The 19,296-nt window shown below is 45.6% G+C and overlaps 1 protein-coding gene across 5 annotated transcripts in view; it reads left to right on the top strand.

The window, feature by feature from the left end:
- arhgap46b (Rho GTPase activating protein 46b) overlaps positions 1–19,296 on the top strand; it is a 106,267-nt gene that overhangs the window by 65,589 nt on the left and 21,382 nt on the right. For 3 of the 5 annotated variants that reach the window (XM_035761735.2, XM_035761736.2, XM_052482745.1), the window contains one exon: positions 8,213–9,602. In XM_035761735.2, coding sequence (XP_035617628.1) covers positions 8,213–9,602 — 1,390 coding nt within the window. Of the gene's footprint in view, positions 1–3,612; positions 3,922–4,039; positions 4,117–8,212; positions 9,603–19,296 lie in introns of those variants that run through there. The other 2 variants (XM_035761738.2, XM_035761737.2) reach the window with 2 other exon arrangements.

Raw genomic sequence — 19,296 nt, 5'->3', positions numbered from 1 at the left:
AGGTCAAGATGGAAGGTAACTGGCTGGGCCATAGAAATAGAATGAATTGTAGTTCTGTGGCATGGTAACTCACTTCCTGGTTGAAACTCCAGTCCTGTCTCACTCAACACACAACACACACCTCACCTGTGTGACTGCCAACTGACAGGGTACAGCAAACACACACACCCACACACACACACACACCCACACACACACACACACACACACACACACACACACACACACACACACACACACACACACACACACACACACACACACACACACACACACACACACACACACACACACACACACACACACACACACACACACACACACACACCAATTGATCTGGTTTCTGTATATTCTGAGAATAATCCTCTCTGACTTGTCTTTGTAATAGGTGTAATCAGGGATGAAATGAGCATGTCCTCAGTCTCTAGTCTGCTGACAGGGCTGACACTTCTATCTAATAGGAGGTGGGTGATGTTGCTAGGCAGCTGTTAGCCTGTTCCACACTGAATAGAGTAGAGAGCTGATCATCTGCACCCATGGCATGGCAGACATGTGACTGTGGACTGGGGTCATTCCTCTGTATGGTCCTTACTATCACAACCTGCCAGAAAGAGGGTGTTCCTAATGTATTTTCCCCTTAGTGGAAAAGCCCAGAGGTCATATTCTGTACAGTCCATCCCTCTGTGGACAATATCAGAGCCGGACTATTCTATCTCCCTGGCAGAGGTCTACTCCCTCAAGATATATGACTGTTTGTCCATGTGTCATGACATTCTATCAACTTCCTGTCACGTGTTGCACATTTTCCATAGTCCTTTCGTGGGCGTGTGTGTCCTCTGTCCCCTAATCAAATCACTGTGATAGTACTGTAACTTACTTACTCCCCTGTATCCCTACATGCAGACATGAGCTCATCCCCTGGATGGCCCACCCCATAGATAGAGGAGCAATGTTTCCACATCCTCCACCCCCCATTCCTCCTCCACCCCCCCATTCTTCCTTGGTATAATCTCTAAAACAACAGGCCACTTTAGTGTAATGGGGTTATTAGAATCACATTTGAAATGACATTTTGACACGAGTACAAAGAGACTATAGTTGAGACAGAGGGAGGAGGTTTGCTCTCTGATGTAGAAACCTCACTGCAAATGATGGGTTTCTGTAAAGGGCGAGCGCTTTAGATTGTTTCTCATAATCTACGAGGGTGGGAAGTTAGAAGATAATGACAGTGTAGAGAACAGTCGGTGTGGGTTCCTGTGTGTCTGTGTGTGTGGTCCTGTCTGTCGGTTTGACTTGTCACACTCTAGGACGGAGGAGCAGCTGTGAACGTTTCACATCCTTTCAGGGCTCATAACTCACACCTGAACGTCCAATCACAGCCCTGACCTGCCAGGCTGCCAACAGATGCTGTCATATCACAGCTCTGTCCTGTGTGACTGTCGCCAGAAACCAGCCAAACAGAGGCCTGGATTAGAGGTCACCAGGGATCGAATAAGTAATCTGGTCCTTAGGTCACCACAGGGGTCAGTGTTGGGTTGTTTCATCACTAGGGGTCAGCATGTCTGTTTGGCCGTGAGAGAGACTACGTCTCTACAGACAGTGTTTAATGCATGTGTTTATTAGTGTTTCCCTGTGTAAACTCCCGATCAGTAGATTCTGTCGTTTTTTTCTGTGCTGTGCTCCGATGTGAAAGCTGTGTTGGTATTTCCTGTTTTCACTGTGGAGCGACGCCCTTTGAACTCTCCAACAGGCGCTCCCCCAGGACAACCCCACTCTTTACACTCTGGGCCCCATCCCTCAGTGAAACAACAACACATTCACTCATGGATGTTTGTTTTTAATCAATATCCCATACGGTATTTAGATTTTTATGTCATAAAGTGTTACAGTCCAATTCCTGTCCACATGTTAGCACCCCACACAACAGGCAGGCACTGAAATCACACAACCTGAACAACTGGCACAACATCGTGGTGCTAACGAGTGACATCAAGGCCTCCACAGTGTCAATATGAGAGAAACAGAAGAGAGAGAGATGTATACCCAATGTATGACCATATTAGAGGGACATATTTCCCTCAGATAACACAGATCCACAAAGAATTCGAAAACAAATCCAATTTTGATAAACTCCCATATCTACTGGGTGAAATTCCACAGTGTGCCATCACAGCAGCAAGAAGATTTGTGACCTGTTGCCACAAGAAAAGGGCAACCAGTGAAGAACAAACACCATTGTAAATACATCCCATATTCATGCTTATTTATTTTCCCTTGTGTACTTTAACCATTTGTACATTGTTACAACACTGTACATATATATATATATATATATATATATATATATATATATAATATGACATTTGTAATGTCTTTATTGTTTTGAAACATCTGTATGTGTAATGTTTACTGTTAATTTTAATTGTTTATTTCACTTTTGTATATTATCTACCTCACTTGCTTTGGCAATGTTAACACATGTTTCCCATGCCAATAAAGCCCCTTGAATTGAATTGAGAGAGAGGAGAGGTGTTGTTCTGATAGCTTTATGACTTGTTCTCCCTAAGCATAACATCTTGACACATCACACCATTGTGTGAGACCTTTTATCTGGTTCTTTGTAGCACAGAGAGTGTCTCTTCGCCAGAGACGGTTGCTATATGTTGAGTCGGGGTCATAAACGGACAAATGTTTTTCTGCTGGGACTTTTAGGAGAACTACTGTGATGTCCCCATCTGATAACCCCACAGAGTAGAGGCAGCCCAAAAAGCGAGGGAAGGATAGTGGTTGGGGGGGGCTGTCAGGGCTGTTTTAGTTCTGCCAGTCACCATGTTTCAGTTGTCCACGGGCCCCAGAAACTGTATTTCCTTTGCTGGCTGAAAAGATTGTTGACATTTGGAGCAGCAAGATAGGAGCCACAATGTGTGGGAAAACCATGAGAGAGAGAGAGAGTGAGAGACATTTGACATGTGTAATGTCTTTATTCTTTTGAGACTTCTGTGAGTGTAATGTACTAGAGAAAAGGTGTGGAGATTGATTGAAGGTTTTCTGTTCTGGCAAGTCCATCAATCTTTGTGAGAAGGAGAGAGGAGACATGAGGAGAGAAATAAACAGGTGAGAGGTGGAGAGAGACAGAAACAGAGAGGGTACTAGCCTGCGTTGGAGAGAGGGTATTGTAGTGGTGGTGAGAGTATGATCCTTGAGAGGGCAGTGAGTAGTGGAGTACTGTGAGAGGAGAGGAGAGGAGAGGAGAGGAGAGGAGAGGAGAGGAGAGGAGAGGAGAGGAGAGGAGAGGAGAAGAGAGGAGAGGAGAGGAGAAGAGAGGAGAGGAGAGGAGAGGAGAGGAGAGAAGAGAGAGAGGAGAGGAGAGGAGAGGAGAGAAGAGGAGAAGAGAAGAGAAGAGAGGAGAAGAGAGGAGAAGAGAAGAGAAGAGAAGAGAAGAGAGGAGAAGAGAAGAGAAGAGAAGAGAAGAGAAGAGAGGAGAAGAGAAGAGAAGAGAAGAGAAGAGAAGAGAGGAGAGGAGAGGAGAGGAGAGGAGAGGAGAGGAGGTATGGGGAGGAGCAGGCCTCGGGAGGGGGGGGCTATTGTTTCACATGCTGAGAGTCTATCAGAGAGGAGAGCGAGGCTGAGTTGGAACAGTCTGTAACACAGGGGAAGGGCCAGGCTACAGCACCGGCCCCCGCCTTTCTTTCCTCCGTCTTTCCCTCGGTCTCTCGCTCTCCTTTTTTTTACTCGCCTCCCAGCAACTCCACAATAAACGTAGACGCTGGTGGCAGTCTACAATTAAGAGTAGCTGTAAAGAGCTCTGGAGCCTTGACGCCTTCGTGTTTTCACTGCAGACACACACAGCGGGACCTGGGTTAGGTTGAAGACGCTGGCTGAATTAGAACACCATCCTCTCTCTGGGACACGCTGGCAGAGGTCGGCTCTTGTTTGTTTTGTTTTCGTCAAGGAGGGGGTGTAGCAGGGTTCACACGGGTACTGAAGGGACACCCCGCTGTTACAGCGGTGTCCCGTGCCAACACAGAGGCACGAGGTGGGGGGCTGAAGTTACCTTCTGATCTTTTGCGGGGGACGAAGACCACCTTCCACCTCTCATTGTGGGTCTTTACTCAGGTAATGCTGCGTGTACATCCCTTGACCTAAAGAAGATGTCCTTATGGACTGAACGTTAGACGCAGCAGACTCAGACTGTACAGAGCTGTTGTGTTGTGCTTATGGACTGAACGTTAGACACGGCAGACTCAGACTGTACAGAGCTGTTGTGTTGTGCTTATGGACTGAACGTTAGACACGGCAGACTCAGACTGTACAGAGCTGTTGTGTTGTGCTTATGGACTGAACGTTAGACACGGCAGACTCAGACTGGACAGAGCTGTTGTGTTGTGCTTATGGACTGAACGTTAGACGTAGCAGACTCAGACTGTACAGAGCTGTTGTGTTGTGCTTATGGACTGAACGTTAGACACGGCAGACTCAGACTGTACAGAGCTGTTGTGTTGTGCTTATGGACTGAACGTTAGACACGGCAGACTCAGACTGTACAGAGCTGTTGTGTTGTGCTTATGTACTGAACATTAGACGTAGCAGACTCAGACTGTACAGAGCTGTTGTGTTGTGCTTATGGACTGAACGTTAGACACGGCAGACTCAGACTGTACAGAGCTGTTGTGTTGTGCTTATGGACTGAACGTTAGACGTAGCAGACTCAGACTGTACAGAGCTGTTGTGTTGTGCTTATGAACTGAACGTTAGACGTAGCAGACTCAGACTGTACAGAGCTGTTGTGTTGTGCTTATGGACTGAACGTTAGACACGGCAGACTCAGACTGTACAGAGCTGTTGTGTTGTGCTTATGGACTGAACGTTAGACACGGCAGACTCAGACTGTACAGAGCTGTTGTGTTGTGCTTATGAACTGAACGTTAGACGTAGCAGACTCAGACTGTACAGAGCTGTTGTGTTGTGCTTATGGACTGAACGTTAGACACGGCAGACTCAGACTGTACAGAGCTGTTGTGTTGTGCTTATGGACTGAACGTTAGACACGGCAGACTCAGACTGTACAGAGCTGTTGTGTTGTGCTTATGGACTGAACGTTAGACGTAGCAGACTCAGATTGTACAGAGCTGTTGTGTTGTGCTTATGGACTGAACGTTAGACACGGCAGACTCAGACTGTACAGAGCTGTTGTGTTGTGCTTATGGACTGAACGTTAGACGTAGCAGACTCAGACTGTACAGAGCTGTTGTGTTGTGCTTATGGACTGAACGTTAGACGCAGCAGACTCAGACTGTACAGAGCTGTTGTGTTGTGCTTATGGACTGAACGTTAGACGTAGCAGACTCAGACTGTACAGAGCTGTTGTGTTGTGCTTATGTACTGAACGTTAGACATAGCAGACTCAGACAATATAGAGCTGTTGTGTTGTGCTTATGGACTGAACGTTAGACACAGCAGACTCAGACTGTACAGAGCTGTTGTGTTGTGCTTATGGACTGAACGTTAGACGTAGCAGACTCAGACTGTACAGAGCTGTTGTGTTGTGCTTATGGACTGAACGTTAGACGTAGCAGACTCAGACTGTATAGAGCTGTTGTGTTGTGCTTATGGACTGAACGTTAGACACAGCAGACTCAGACTGTACAGAGCTGTTGTGTTGTGCTTATGGACTGAACGTTAGACACGGCAGACTCAGACTGTACAGAGCTGTTGTGTTGTGCTTGTGCTTATGGACTGAACGTTAGGACGTAGCAGACTCAGACTGTACAGAGCTGTTGTGTTGTGCTTATGGACTGAACGTTAGAGCTGTTGTGTTGTGCTTATGGACTGAGCAGACTCAGACTGTACAGAGCTGTTGTGTTGTGCTTATGGACTGAACGTTAGACGTAGCAGACTCAGACTGTATAGAGCTGTTGTGTTGTGCTTATGGACTGAACGTTAGACACAGCAGACTCAGACTGTACAGAGCTGTTGTGTTGTGCTTATGGACTGAACGTTAGACGTAGCAGACTCAGACTGTACAGAGCTGTTGTGTTGTGCTTATGGACTGAACGTTAGACGTAGCAGACTCAGACTGTACAGAGCTGTTGTGTTGTGCTTATGGACTGAACGTTAGACGTAGCAGACTCAGACTGTACAGAGCTGTTGTGTTGTGCTTATGGACTGAACGTTAGACGTAGCAGACTCAGACTGTACAGAGCTGTTGTGTTGTGCTTGTTTTTGGTTTATTAAGTCTTATTTTAGCCTTACTCTGCAGAGGCTGTTTTGAGTCAGATGGATTTGTTCTAGAAGTGACAGCGTGTTTACTGATGGCGGGAACAGCGATTAGAAAGGTTTTCGTCTGGGGTGGCTTGCTCCACTGTGTCTTCGCCTCTGTGGGATGTGCTCGGGTGGGTTTCCTGGCTGAGAGAGGTGTGGGGGGACTTTGAGTGTGGTTATACTGTTTTTACAGTAAACATCAAGCTGTCGTCTGAGCAGGCTGTTGGAAGAAAGGATACGTTGTGTGAGAGTAGGTGAGAGTAGAGTGCTGGTTAGATTAGCTCATTGGCATTACCCGGTTGCTTGTGGAGTGTGCAGGGCTGTAAGCAGGATCTGTGGTCTGCAGGCTGAGTGGGCTGCACCGCTAATGGGCCAGAACACCCAGGGCATTGATGCAGGATTAGGGGCTGAAATTCCACGGCCCTCTGAGGGAACAGGGGAGGTAACGCAGCCATGAGTGTGGTTGAGGTGGTGTGTGTGTGTGTTTGTGTGCGTGTGCGTGCATGAGTGTGGTTGAGGTGGTGTATTTGTGCGCGTGTGCGTGCATGAGTGTGGTTGAGGTGGTGTGTGTGTTTGTGTGTTTGTGTGTTTGTGCGAGTGTGTGTGCATGAGTGTGGTTGAGGTGGTGTGTGTGTGTTTGTGCGTGTGTGCGTGCACGAGTGTGGTTGAGGTGGTGTGTGTGTGTTTGTGCGCATGTGTGTGCATGAGTGTGGTTGAGGTGGTGTGTGTGTGTTTGTGCGTGTGTGTGTGCATGAGTGTGGTTGAGGTGGTGTGTGTGTGTTTGTGCGTGCATGAGTGTGTGTGTGTTGAGTGGTCGGCGGGGGGGGTGTAAATGGGCCTGTAGTTTTGACGGCTTGATTTGGCAGACGGTACTATTGGAATAAAGTGGTTGAATTCCTGTTTTCCCCAGTGTAGAGACCTTTCCTGTTGTGTTTCTACTACAAACACGGCTGTGGTATTCTGGAAAACGAGTATGTGGGGGCGTGTGGGTATTACTGTTAAGCTGAGTAAAGGTTTTGTTGAGAAAGGTGTTTTCATTGTTTCATTGTGACACTATCTTGAGTCAGATTTAGTTTCCATGCCTTGATTATGTACTCACAATATGGCCATGTTGTTGGAAACTAAACCAGCACTGTCTCACATCCTCTGTCGCACTGCGTCAGACCAAACCTGATCAGATCTCATATCTGTCTCACAGCTACCTACATCTCATACTCTCTCTTAGTTTCACAATATGAGAAAAAATACTGTTGAGAAGACCTTGGTTGCCATTACTGGGGCGGCAGGGTAGCCTAGTGGTTAGAGCGTTGGACTAGTAACTGGAAGGTTGCAAGTTCAAACCCCTGAACAGGCAGTTAACCCAGTGTTCCTAGGCCGTCATTGAAAATAAGAATTTGTTCTTAACTGACTTGCCTAGTTAAATAAAGGTAAAATAAATAAATATAAATTTACTGTAACACCTAGAGACCTCTCTCTATCCGAGCTGTGGAAGGTCAGAGGGTTTAAAGCCTCTGACTGAACAGAGGAATGTGCAGAACGGATTCCTGCCGGTTCTGGCATCCCAGTCACGGATACTTTCTTCTCAGTTAAATATGAGCAAATTGGCATTTACCCACCAAGCAGGTCTAGTCTAACGTAGTGTGAATGGGGGTATATTTAAGGCCTGAGGGGGTGTGGCCAACGCAACGCGGAGTGCCTGGTAGCCGTGGTATATTGGTCATATACCACAAACCCCCTTATTGCTATTATAAACTGGTTACCAACATGATTAGAGCAGTAAAAATGTATATTCTGTCATACCTGTGGTATTCCACGGCTTTCAGCATTCAGGGCTCGAACCACCCAGTTTATAATACATTTTTGATCCCAATTTTTGGTGTCTTTGAATGTGTTTATTGTGTAAATATTTGTTTTTTTATTCACCCCAAAATCTTCCTCTCTTCTGTTCCAGGGACACAGGTCAAAGATGGCAGCCTGCTCCAGGGTCGAAGGCAGCCATGTTAGTGAAGGTGAACAGCATTGGCAGGAACCAGTCCGTGGTGCCCCCTAGCACCCTGCACCTCCTCCACCACAACAACCTCAGCCCTGGAAGCCCTGCTGTGTACCAGGTCCACTCCGACAGACCCAGCCCTGCAGGCAAGATGGCTGCCCCCGTGGACCCCAAGCAAGCTTTCCACCTGAAGAAGGGAGACAATGGTAACTTCTGCCTGGTGATGCCCTCCACTGGCAGCAAGGTCCACCAGACCCCCCAGAGGTCTCAGGCTGGCACCCCCAGGCCCTCCTCGCCCCAGTACGGTGCCACTCCACCCATCTATGATGAACCCCCCATGGATCCACCTATATATGATGAACCCCCCATGGAGGTGGAGGGGGCCCACCTCCTGAACAGGCCCTTCACCCCCTCCACCAGCCTACAGAGGGTCCGCCAGCCCCAATCGCACCCCCAGAACCAATCCCAGCAGCAGCCCAAGCTTCTCCAATACCCAGCTTCTCACCTGAGCTCCAAACACAAGAGAAACCCCTCCGCCACAGATTACAGCCCCGCTGGACGGGAGTGCATCAAACACATGGTCAACGTGGACCCTGCCACCTGCAAACAGAGCCCCTTATCCCAGCCTGTCCAGACAGAGCAGGGCCCTGCCCCAGAGCCTGCCCTGCCCCCCTCTCCATCCCCCTCCCCAGCCCCAGGTGCGATCCAGCCCAGGCCCAAGGAGGTGAGTCTAGAGAAGAAGCAGTCGTGGCGTCTCCTGGAGGCCAGCGCGAGGAAGAACATGGAGGCCCGACACAGCCGACAGAACAGCCTGGCCTCCCAAGAGTACCCGGCACCGGCGGCTGTTACCTACCAGGACTCAGGCTACTCTACGGGGCCCTCGCCCAGCCTGAGGAGGAAGAACCGCAGGAGAGCTCTGGGCGGAGGGGCTGGGGGTGCAGGGCAGGGCCGGCCAGGCTCGGTGGGCAGCACTGGGGAGCTCAGTGCCCTGAATGAGAAGCTGATGGCAGAGATGCGGGCGGTGGTGAGTCGCTCAAACACCCTGCGTGGCAGCAAGGCCAGCCTGGACACAGAGATGTCTGAGGGGTCTGTACCACGGGCCCGTTCCCCCTTGAACTCCCTAAAGAAGCACGGGGGCCGCAGCGCCTCTCGGGAGGACATCAGTGCCAGTAACCGCTCTCTGTATCGGGCCGGGAGCGGGAGTAACCACGGCGACGTACCCCTCTCGCCCTTGGTGTCAGACGGCATGGTGCGTCAGAAACGGACCTATGAGAAGGTGGACACTCTGGAGAAAAGCATCACCAGCCAGAACAGCCTGTCCTCCCCAGAGCCCCCCATGTCCCCCTCCCAGGTACGGTACAGCCCTCCTCTCAACACGGTGTACTGAAGGTGTTCGTGACTGTTGTACTTGTCTTATCTGTGTCTTAGCATTCAGACCTCTTTGTGTTTACACAGTAGAAGACAGAAGGGGCCTGTTCCTCTGGCGTGTGTGTAGCTGAGTGGGGATATGTTGACATGTTAGTGTATGTGCCTGGCGCCTGCTGAGTTCCAGGGCCTCTCCAGCCTGCTGAGTTCCAGGGCCTCTCCAGCCTGCTGAGTTCCAGGGCCTCTCCAGCCTGCTGAGTTGTGTATAGAACAGTGTGGTGACCTAGGAAAGGGCAGTCTGTGTGAGGCTGAAAGGGTGGGTCTGCTCTGTGCTCTCTCAGTCTCATGTGACGGGGCGTGGCCTGATTAGCCTCGTTAGCTGCGTTACTGCAGGTCAGCTAGAATGTCTGCCCTCTATCTCTCTTTATTACTGCAGATATATTGTGGCTTCCCTCAATGTAATTGTCTGCATCATTTCTAATCCCCCATATATTTTTTTGTAAATACATTCTGTATTTAAATATATGTTCCTTTATTATTTTCCACTAACTCTACCACCCCTCCCCTAATTGGAGTAAACTAATGGACAACAACACTTAGGCTTCTGTTTCCAGTTTATACATAATACAGTTGAAGTCAGAAGTTTACATACACCTTAGCCAAATACATTTAAACTCAGTTTTTCACAATTCCTGACATTTAATCCTAGTAAAAAAATTCCCTGTTTTACGTCAGATAGGATCACCACTTTATTTTAAGAATGTGAAATGTCAGAATAATAGTAGAGAGAATAATTTATTTCAGCTTTATTTCTTTCATCACATTCCCAGTGGGTCAGAAGTTTTCATACACTCAGTTAGCATTTGGTAGCAGTGCCTTTATATTGTTTAACTTGGGTTGTTACGTCCATTGTCGGAATGAGACCAAAGCGCAGAGTGGAAAGTGTACATCTTACTTTATTTTAGACACCAAAAACAACAAAAGATAAACGAACGTAACGTTCTGCAGGCTACACAGTAACTGAACAAAAACAAGATCCCACAAACTCAGGTGGAAAACAGGCTGCCTAAGTATGATCCCCAATCAGAGACAACGATAGACAGCTGCTTCTGATTGGGAACCATACCCGGCCAGCAAAGAAATAGAAAATTAGAATGCCCACCCAAATCACACCCTGACCTAACCAAATAGAGAAATAAACGGGCTCTCTAAGGTCAGGTTGTGACATGGGTCAAATGTTTCGGGTAGCCTTCCACAAGCTTCCCACAATAAGTTGGGTGAATTTTGGCACATTCCTCCTGATAGTGCTGGTGTAACAGAGTCAGGTTTGTAGGCCTCCTTGCTCGCACACACTTTTTCAGTTCTGTCCACAAATGTTCTATAGGATTGAGGTCAGGTCTTTGTGATGGCCAATCCAATACCTTGACTTTGCTATCCTTAAGCCATTTTGCCACAACTTTGGAAGTATGCTTGGGGTTATTGTCCATTTGGAAGACCCATTTGCGGCCAAGTTTTAACTTCCTGACTGATGTCTTGAGATTTTGCTTCAATATATCCACATAATTGTCCTGCCTCATGATGCTATCTACTTTGTGAAGTGCACCAGTCCCTCCTGCAGCAAAGCACACCCACAACATGATGCTGCCACCCCCGTGCTTCATGGTTGGAATGGTGTTCTTCCGCTTGCAAGCCTCCCCCTTTTCCCCCCAAACATAACGATGGTCATTATGGCCAAACAGTTCTATTTTTGTTTGTTGAGGACATTCAAAGTACGATCTTTGTCCCCATGTGCAGTTGCAAACCTTAGTCTGGCAATTTGTATGGCGGTTTTGTTTGGAGCAGTGACATCTTCCTTACTGAGCCTTTCAGGTTATGTCGATATAGGACTCGTTTAACTGTGGATATAGATACTTTTGTACCTGTTTCCTCCAGCATCTTCACAAGGTCCTTTGCTGTTGTTCTGGGATTGATTTGAACTTTCCACACCAAAGTACGTTCATCTCTAGGAGACAGAACGCATCTCCTTCCTGAGCGGTATGACGGCTGCGTGGTCCCATGGTGTTTATAATTGTGTACTATTGTTTGTACAGTTGAACGTGATGCCTTCAGGTGTTTGGAAATTGTTCCCAAGGATGAACCAGACTTGTGGAGGTCTACAATTTTTTTCGGAGGTCTTGGCTGATTTCTTTTGATTTTCCCATGATGTCAAGCAAAGAGGCACTGAGTTTGAAGGTAGGCGTTGAAATACATCCACAGGTACACCTCCAATTGACTAAAATTATGTCAATTAGCCTATCAGAAGCTTCTAAAGCCATAACATAATTTTCTGGAATTTTCCAAGCTGTTTCAAGGCACAGACAACTTAGTGTATGTAAATTTCTGACCCACTGGAATTATGATACAGTGAATTATAAGTGAAATAATATGTCTGTAAACAATTGTTGGAAAAATTACTTGTGTCATGCACAAAGTAGATGTCCTAACAGACTTGCAAAAACTATAGTTTGTTAACAAGAAGTTTGTGGAGTGGTTGAATAACAAGTTTTAATGACTCCAACCTAAGTGTATGTAAACTTACAACTTCAACTGTATGTACATTTTATGGACACAATGTATTTTACAATAGTTCTCTTTTGTTTGTTTTTAGTCCCATTGTTCAGCTACCCTCAACCCCTTTCAGCTACCCTCAACCCCGTTCAGCTACCCTCAACCCCGTTCAGCTACCCTCAACCCCGTTCAGCTACCCTCAACCCCGTTCAGCTACCCTCAACCCCGTTCAGCTACCCTCAACCCCGTTCAGCTACCCTCAACCCCGTTCAGCTACCCTCAACCCCTCCCATCTATCTCTGAAGACCACACAATTTTTCAACTGTGCTGTGATGTTTCTCAAAAGTTCTGAACCGTTCTATTCTCATAGTTTCTACAGATTGTAAATTAAACATACACATTTTTGCTTAGAGTATTATTATATTATTGACCGATTGACTATGATTTTTTCAATCACCCAGCAGTGCTATTTGCAGAGTTATCTCAAGGTAAATGTTGCAATTTTCATCCATTCCTGAACCTGCAACCAAAAAGAAGCTACCAAACAAATTATCTAATGATTCTGTCTCTTTGCAGCAAAATCTGCAGAGCTGGGATGGTTCTATCCCCCATATTTATAACATTATATTGGTAGCCAAAATGTTGTATAATAATCTTAATTGAAAACTGTTGAGGTTTAAATCCAGCGTTGTTTTATGTATCAGTTCATAAACCATGTGCCATGGAATTGGTACATCGAAAATCTCTTTCCAACTATTTTGCAATCTATTTGGCACAGCTGTTCATTTTTTTGTCCTGAAATTAAACTGATATCCTGATTTTCTCACCCTATTCTTGGACATTGGGTGAGACGTTCTTACTAATCTGCTACAGAACCCGTTTGGATTTAAGTATAACTTTTGTATGACTGACGCCTTTAGTGGGAGGTTTAATGCTTTAATATTGAATCATTTCTGCCCTCTGAATTCATATTCATTATATAAATATGCCCGCTTGAAGTTCCAATTAAAGTTTTTTTTTGCTTATATCATTTAGAATACAGTTCACTAGGTGTAGGGAGACCATAACAAAATAGGTAAACTGGGACATGACTACAGAGTTAATCAGAGTAAACTGGGATATGACTAAAGAGTTAATCAGGGTACACTGGGACATGACTAAAGAGTTAATCAGGGTAAACTGGGACATGACTAAAGAGTTAATCAGGGTACACTGGGACATGACTAAAGAGTTAATCGGGGTAAACTGGGACATGACTAAAGAGTTAATCAGGGTAAACTGGGACATGACTAAAGAGTTAATCAGGGTAAACTGGGATATGACTAAAGAGTTAATCAGGGTACACTGGGACATGACTAAAGAGTTAATCAGGGTAAACTGGGACATGACTAAAGAGTTAATCAGGGTAAACTGGGATATGACTAAAGAGTTAATCAGGGTAAACTGGTATATGACTAAAGAGTTAATCAGGGTACACTGGGACATGACTAAAGAGTTAATCAGGGTAAACTGGGACATGACTAAATAGTTAATCAGGGTAAACTGGGACATGACTAAAGAGTTAATCAGGGTAAACTGGGATATGACTAAAGAGTTAATCAGGGTACACTGGGACATGACTAAAGAGTTAATCAGGATAAACTGGGATATGACTAAAGAGTTAATCAGGGTACACTGGGACATGACTAAAGAGTTAATCAGGGTAAACTGGGACATGACTAAAGAGTTAATCAGGGTAAACTGGGACATGACTAAAGAGTTAATCAGGGTACACTGGGATATGACTAAAGAGTTAATCAGGGTACACTGGGACATGACTAAAGAGTTAATCAGGGTAAACTGGAACATGACTAAAGAGTTAATCAGGGTAAACTGGGACATGACTAAAGAGTTAATTGGGGTAAACTGGGACATGACTAAAGAGTTAATCAGGGTAAACTGGGATATGACTAAAGAGTTAATCAGGGTACACTGGGACATGACTAAAGAGTTAATCAGGGTAAACTGGGACATGACTAAAGAGTTAATCAGGGTAAACTGGGACATGACTAAAGAGTTAATCAGGGTACACTGGGATATGACTAAAGAGTTAATCAGGGTACACTGGGACATGACTAAAGAGTTAATCAGGGTACACTGGGACATGACTAAAGAGTTAATCAGGGTAAACTGGAACATGACTAAAGAGTTAATTGGGGTAAACTGGGACATGACTAAAGAGTTAATCAAGGTAAACTGGGACATGACTAAAGAGTTAATCAGAGTGATTTTTCCACAAATAGAAAACTGTAACTTTCTATTAAAATGTATTGAAGTGAGATAATTTCTCTCTTTTGGGATATGAATATCGAATATTTCCACTTCATGGTCAGACCATTTTACTAGTAAACTACATGGTACATGGTAAACTATCTATCTATCTATCTATCTATCTATCTATCTATCTCTCTCTCTCTCTCTCTCTCTCTCTCTCTCTCTCTCTCTCTCTCTCTCTCTCTCTCTCTCTCTCTCTCTCTCTCTCTCTCTCTCTCTCCCTCTCTCTCTCTAACAAAATAAAGCTCTCCCCTTTGTCCTTGTCAGCGTTATAGTCAGTTCTACGGAACAACACTTGTTCTATTTTCTTCCCGTGTTGTGTTGGACATGTGGCAGTGTGTAGGCGATTCTGAGGGAAGGCGTTGTGAGGCAGCAGTCATCTCTGTGTCTCCCTGTCGTCTTCTCTCTGGGATTCACCTCCCTCTTGCCTCAACCTTCAGGAGAAAATAATGGCCACTGTCGACATCCTGTCGCCCTAGGAACAATGCAGAAGAAAGCTGCTCGCTCTCAGTTTCCTGTTGCCAAAGTCTGTGTTCCATTCCTGGAAAAGGGCTTTGCATCGGAGGTCCTCAACTCACATTGGGGTTGTTTTTAATCACGTTTTATCTGTCTTTTCCTGTGAAGAAATGACTTCACGTTGATGCAGTGTGTTTTAGAAATATTGTGCATGAGTGTGTGGGGGGGATAGTAAATCAAAGAGAATTCTGACAATGACAAGTGAAGATGTTTAGCTGGTCCTCAGAACTAAAAAGTTTATTTTAGGCTTAGGGGTTAGAATTCAGGTTAGGGTTTAGGTTAGGGAAAATATGATTTTCACAAGTACAGTAATGCGTGTGTGTGTGTGTGTGTGTGTGTGTGTGTGTGTGTGTGTGTGTGTGTGTGTGTGTGTGTGTGTGTGTGTGTGTGTGTGTGTGTGTGTGTGTGTGTGTGTGTGTGTGTGTGTGTACCTGTGCATGCGTACGTGTGTGTGTGCAGGTCAGCTGTTGGTTCACCTGCACCAGCCCGCAATTACTAATAACCCATCCTCAAGCCACAACTATATGTGATGAAGTGAGCATCTGAGGCCCATAGCTGACCCTATAACACTCTAATATAGAACATGCATTTTAGACTACAGTTGGAGACAGTTGACATTTTTTGGGACGAGGGTGGAGGATTCTTCTGCCAGGTTTAGATATGTTTCTGCTTGTAATTCCCAACATGTTGGCAGGTTATTTGTTAGTCAACTTGTCTATAATTAGATACATGCAGCTTCTGTTCTGTCATTATATTGATGCCCTAGAAGACTGAACAAAACCCTTGCTGAACAGAATAATGTAATAGATCGATAGAATGATGATGACATTGGTGAAGTTCTCTGTCATCGCTGCTTCTTCCGCGGAGAAAGACGTTTAGGGAATAAAATACAATAACTCAACCCCCCCAAAAAAGAAATATATCTATACATTTTCCGTGCAAAATTTCCAAATGACATCAGTTTGATGGGTGTAAGGAAATAAAAAAGATGTGAAAACAACCATTATGTTTCTGAGAAGATTTCAGTTTGGCTTAGGTAATACTATCAGTGTCAAGTGTCAGTGTGCAGAGATGAGGACCGAGTCAGGTTGCAGAACACAGAACTGAGTAAAATAACGCACTTTACTCGAAAAAGAAACAACCGTAAATTCCACGCAGGGAAAACACACCATAACACAAGCAGTCTAAGACTCAACAAGGAACAAACACGCACAAAACATATTGGGAACCAGAGGGTTAATTAGGGGAAATAATATTAACGTAATGGGAACCAGGTGTGTACAATCAAGACAAAACAAAATTGGGGAAAAAACGTAGATCGGTGGCGGCTAGAAAGCCCGCGGAACGCCGCCCGAGCACGAAGAGGCACCAACTTCGGCGGTGGTACCTCTCCTCTCCGTCGTTAGACATATAATTTTACAGCAAGAAATGCTTGATTCAGCAGGAGGTAACTTGAAGGCTATGTAAGATGGCTATAGACCTAGAGTTTCTATTTACCTCATCTGAACAGCAGGCTACAGTTCCCTTCACGTGCCATAGGCCTGTTTGAAGTCCCCATCGCCTCACAATCATCACACAATCATCACACATACTGCTTTCATCCTATTCTACTACTTCACCACATCTTCCCCAAACATTACAGTTCTGGCCCTCCCTTCTCTTTATTTTCAACTCTCCATTTCGCAGCTTGTCTCTTTTTGAATTAAACTCTGACATTGTCCTGTTTACGCTACTGCTACTCTCTGTTCATCATATATGCATAGTCACTTTAACCATATCTAGTATCTATCTACATGTAGATACTACCTCAATAAGCCTGACGAACCGGTGTCTGTATATAGCCTCGCTACTCTTATTTTCAAATGTATTTTTACTGTTGTTTTATATCTTTACTTACCGACACACACACACACACACACACACATACTTTTTTTCCCTCCGCGCTATTGGTTAGAGCCTGTAAGTAAGCATTTCACTGTAAGGCCTATCTATACCTGTTGTATTCGGCGCACATGACAAATACACTTTGATTTGATTTGATGTTAACTATTCTGTACGTTTCCAAAAGCATGTGGAGATTGGCGTGTAGGCTATTTGGCGTAGATTCAGGCCTTAAAGCTTGGGCTTGTAGACAAATGCCAGATGGCCTAAATACCCGAATGTAGCCTATAGATAGAAATTGCACAAGAATGATACATTTATCATTTTTTATACATTTATGTATTTTTGTTAAGGTATTGTTTTCTCTTTATTCAACACGCCCGACACCTACCCGCCCTTCATCCACATAATATTTAATGACCCTAATCCCGCCCTGCGGATATGACCGCAGGGGACTGTGGGTTATGAGCCAACCCACGCTTCGCAGTGTGCGTGTGTGTTTTGATTTGGGTTAGCCTAGTTTCTCAGTGTGCCTGGTTACATAGGCAGAGAGTTGTTTTTGTCAAAGGCTTTATCAACTCAAACCACATCCACCCCCATAACTTGTAGGCCCGCTCTTCTGCAGTGACTCTGAACAGCACAGCCTGTCTGTACAAACTAAAAAGAGAGCAAGGACTCACCCAGGCTGATTACACATTTGCGGCAGACAGGAAACATAAAGGAGCTTTGATGGGGGTGGCTGAGCGCTCCGCTCCCCCACGCAAAGTGCCATCGATAAGGTGGCTTAGTCACCTCCACCAAGGGAACACTGCATGCCTGGAGAAGCTCTCCTGAAGAGGGAATGAGAGGAGAAGACAGAGAGAGTGACAGAGAGGCAGAGGAAAAGAGAGATACAGAGGTAGAGAGTGATAGACTTGCAGGGTCTCATGCCAGTGGAGTGCTTCAGAGGAGCAGGATCATGTTTGGCTCAGTCAGTGAGTCAGAGAGATGACGAGTGAGATGAGAAACAGTATGGGGACAGAAGCACTGAACAGTGGGATCGTTACTGAACACGGCAGAAACTAGGTCACCCTGCAGAGTGGAAAGTGGTGAGTACCAAACAACGTACCCTGCCTGCATCCACCAGACTAGACCGGAGGACCATCACTGGTGTAAAATGTGTGTGTGTGTGTGTGTGTATGGCGAGATTGTATCATGCAGTTCAATGAAAATAATGTCCACCAACCACCCAGGTAGAAGGAAGAGATGGGAAGAGTATGTATACTCGATACAGTAAGATAGAGGAGATGACACAGAGAGTGGGAAACAAAACACTGTTCTTCCATGTCTCAACAGATCATATCCTGGCTGCAGTGTGTGTTGTGTTGCGCTGGGCTTGGGGACTGTGTATCTTTGCTTCAGAGCATTAATCACAGCAGTACTGTTACTGTAGGCGGTGGGATGGAGGTTAACTGCCTCTGTTTGTCAGCAGTGTGTTGTTGGTGACTCATTCAAGCTGAGTATTTGAGACTTATTTTCCCACACTAGCGCTTAGCGGGGGTCATGCTAGCTCCAACCCCATTCATCCATCCGCTATCCCAGCTGGGTCACATCACTCGACAACTAGTGCATAATCTAAACTCTGCTCTGTTCAATAAAACGCACCCTTACTCAATTTTTCATTTCATTTTTTTTAACTCGATCTGGACGACCTTTATTAGAATTGTTGGTTTCATTCCAGGACTATTTTTATTGCATAAAGGGAAAAAAGTTTCTGGCAGCAGAAATGAAGCCAATCCCTCGTTTTCGAGGGGAAGCGATTATTTTTTTCTCAGACAATAAGCATTGGGGAGAAGGTCCAAGCAGTCCCACTCTCCACCAGGCTGGTTACTGGCTGGGAGGAACAGAGTAATTCGTATGGATACAGCCCAGCCCATCAACCACTACAAAGGCACCAGAGTCCTAGATTTATGACTCATTGCTCTGGTTCACTGGGGATAATATCATGCCTAGAAATGGGATCACTTACATTCAGGATTTACAATACTGTAGGCACTTCTAAGTTGTAGACTTGTCTTGTACACTTTTACTGGGTATGTATACTTATGTCTTGGTATAGTAAGTCTCCAGCGAGGGGTTAAGTTACTGACTGTCAAAACTGAAAGTGATGACCATCTTGAATCCTCCGATCTGAAAGCAGGCTTGTCTTATGGGTGTGTGCATGTACCAAGTGCTCCAATGGGCTCCTATATGAAACTGCTACTTTATGCAGATGAACACACACTCATGTAGAAGTAACGTACGCGTGTTTCACTGTTCATTGTCAGGTGTGTGGGAGAGCAACTTGGCAGAGGCAGCCTGTGCTGTACAGGGAGACTGGGGGCTGAGTGCTGTGTGCATGTCGGTTGCATTGGCTTTACTGAAATGTGGTTCAAGCCCACAGA

This window comes from Oncorhynchus keta, chromosome 28, assembly GCF_023373465.1.
Source record: "Oncorhynchus keta strain PuntledgeMale-10-30-2019 chromosome 28, Oket_V2, whole genome shotgun sequence".
In the NCBI taxonomy this organism is placed as follows: Eukaryota; Metazoa; Chordata; class Actinopteri; order Salmoniformes; family Salmonidae; genus Oncorhynchus; species Oncorhynchus keta.
The sequence above is the reverse complement of the archived record's forward strand: the minus strand, read 5'-3'. Positions and strand labels throughout refer to the sequence as shown.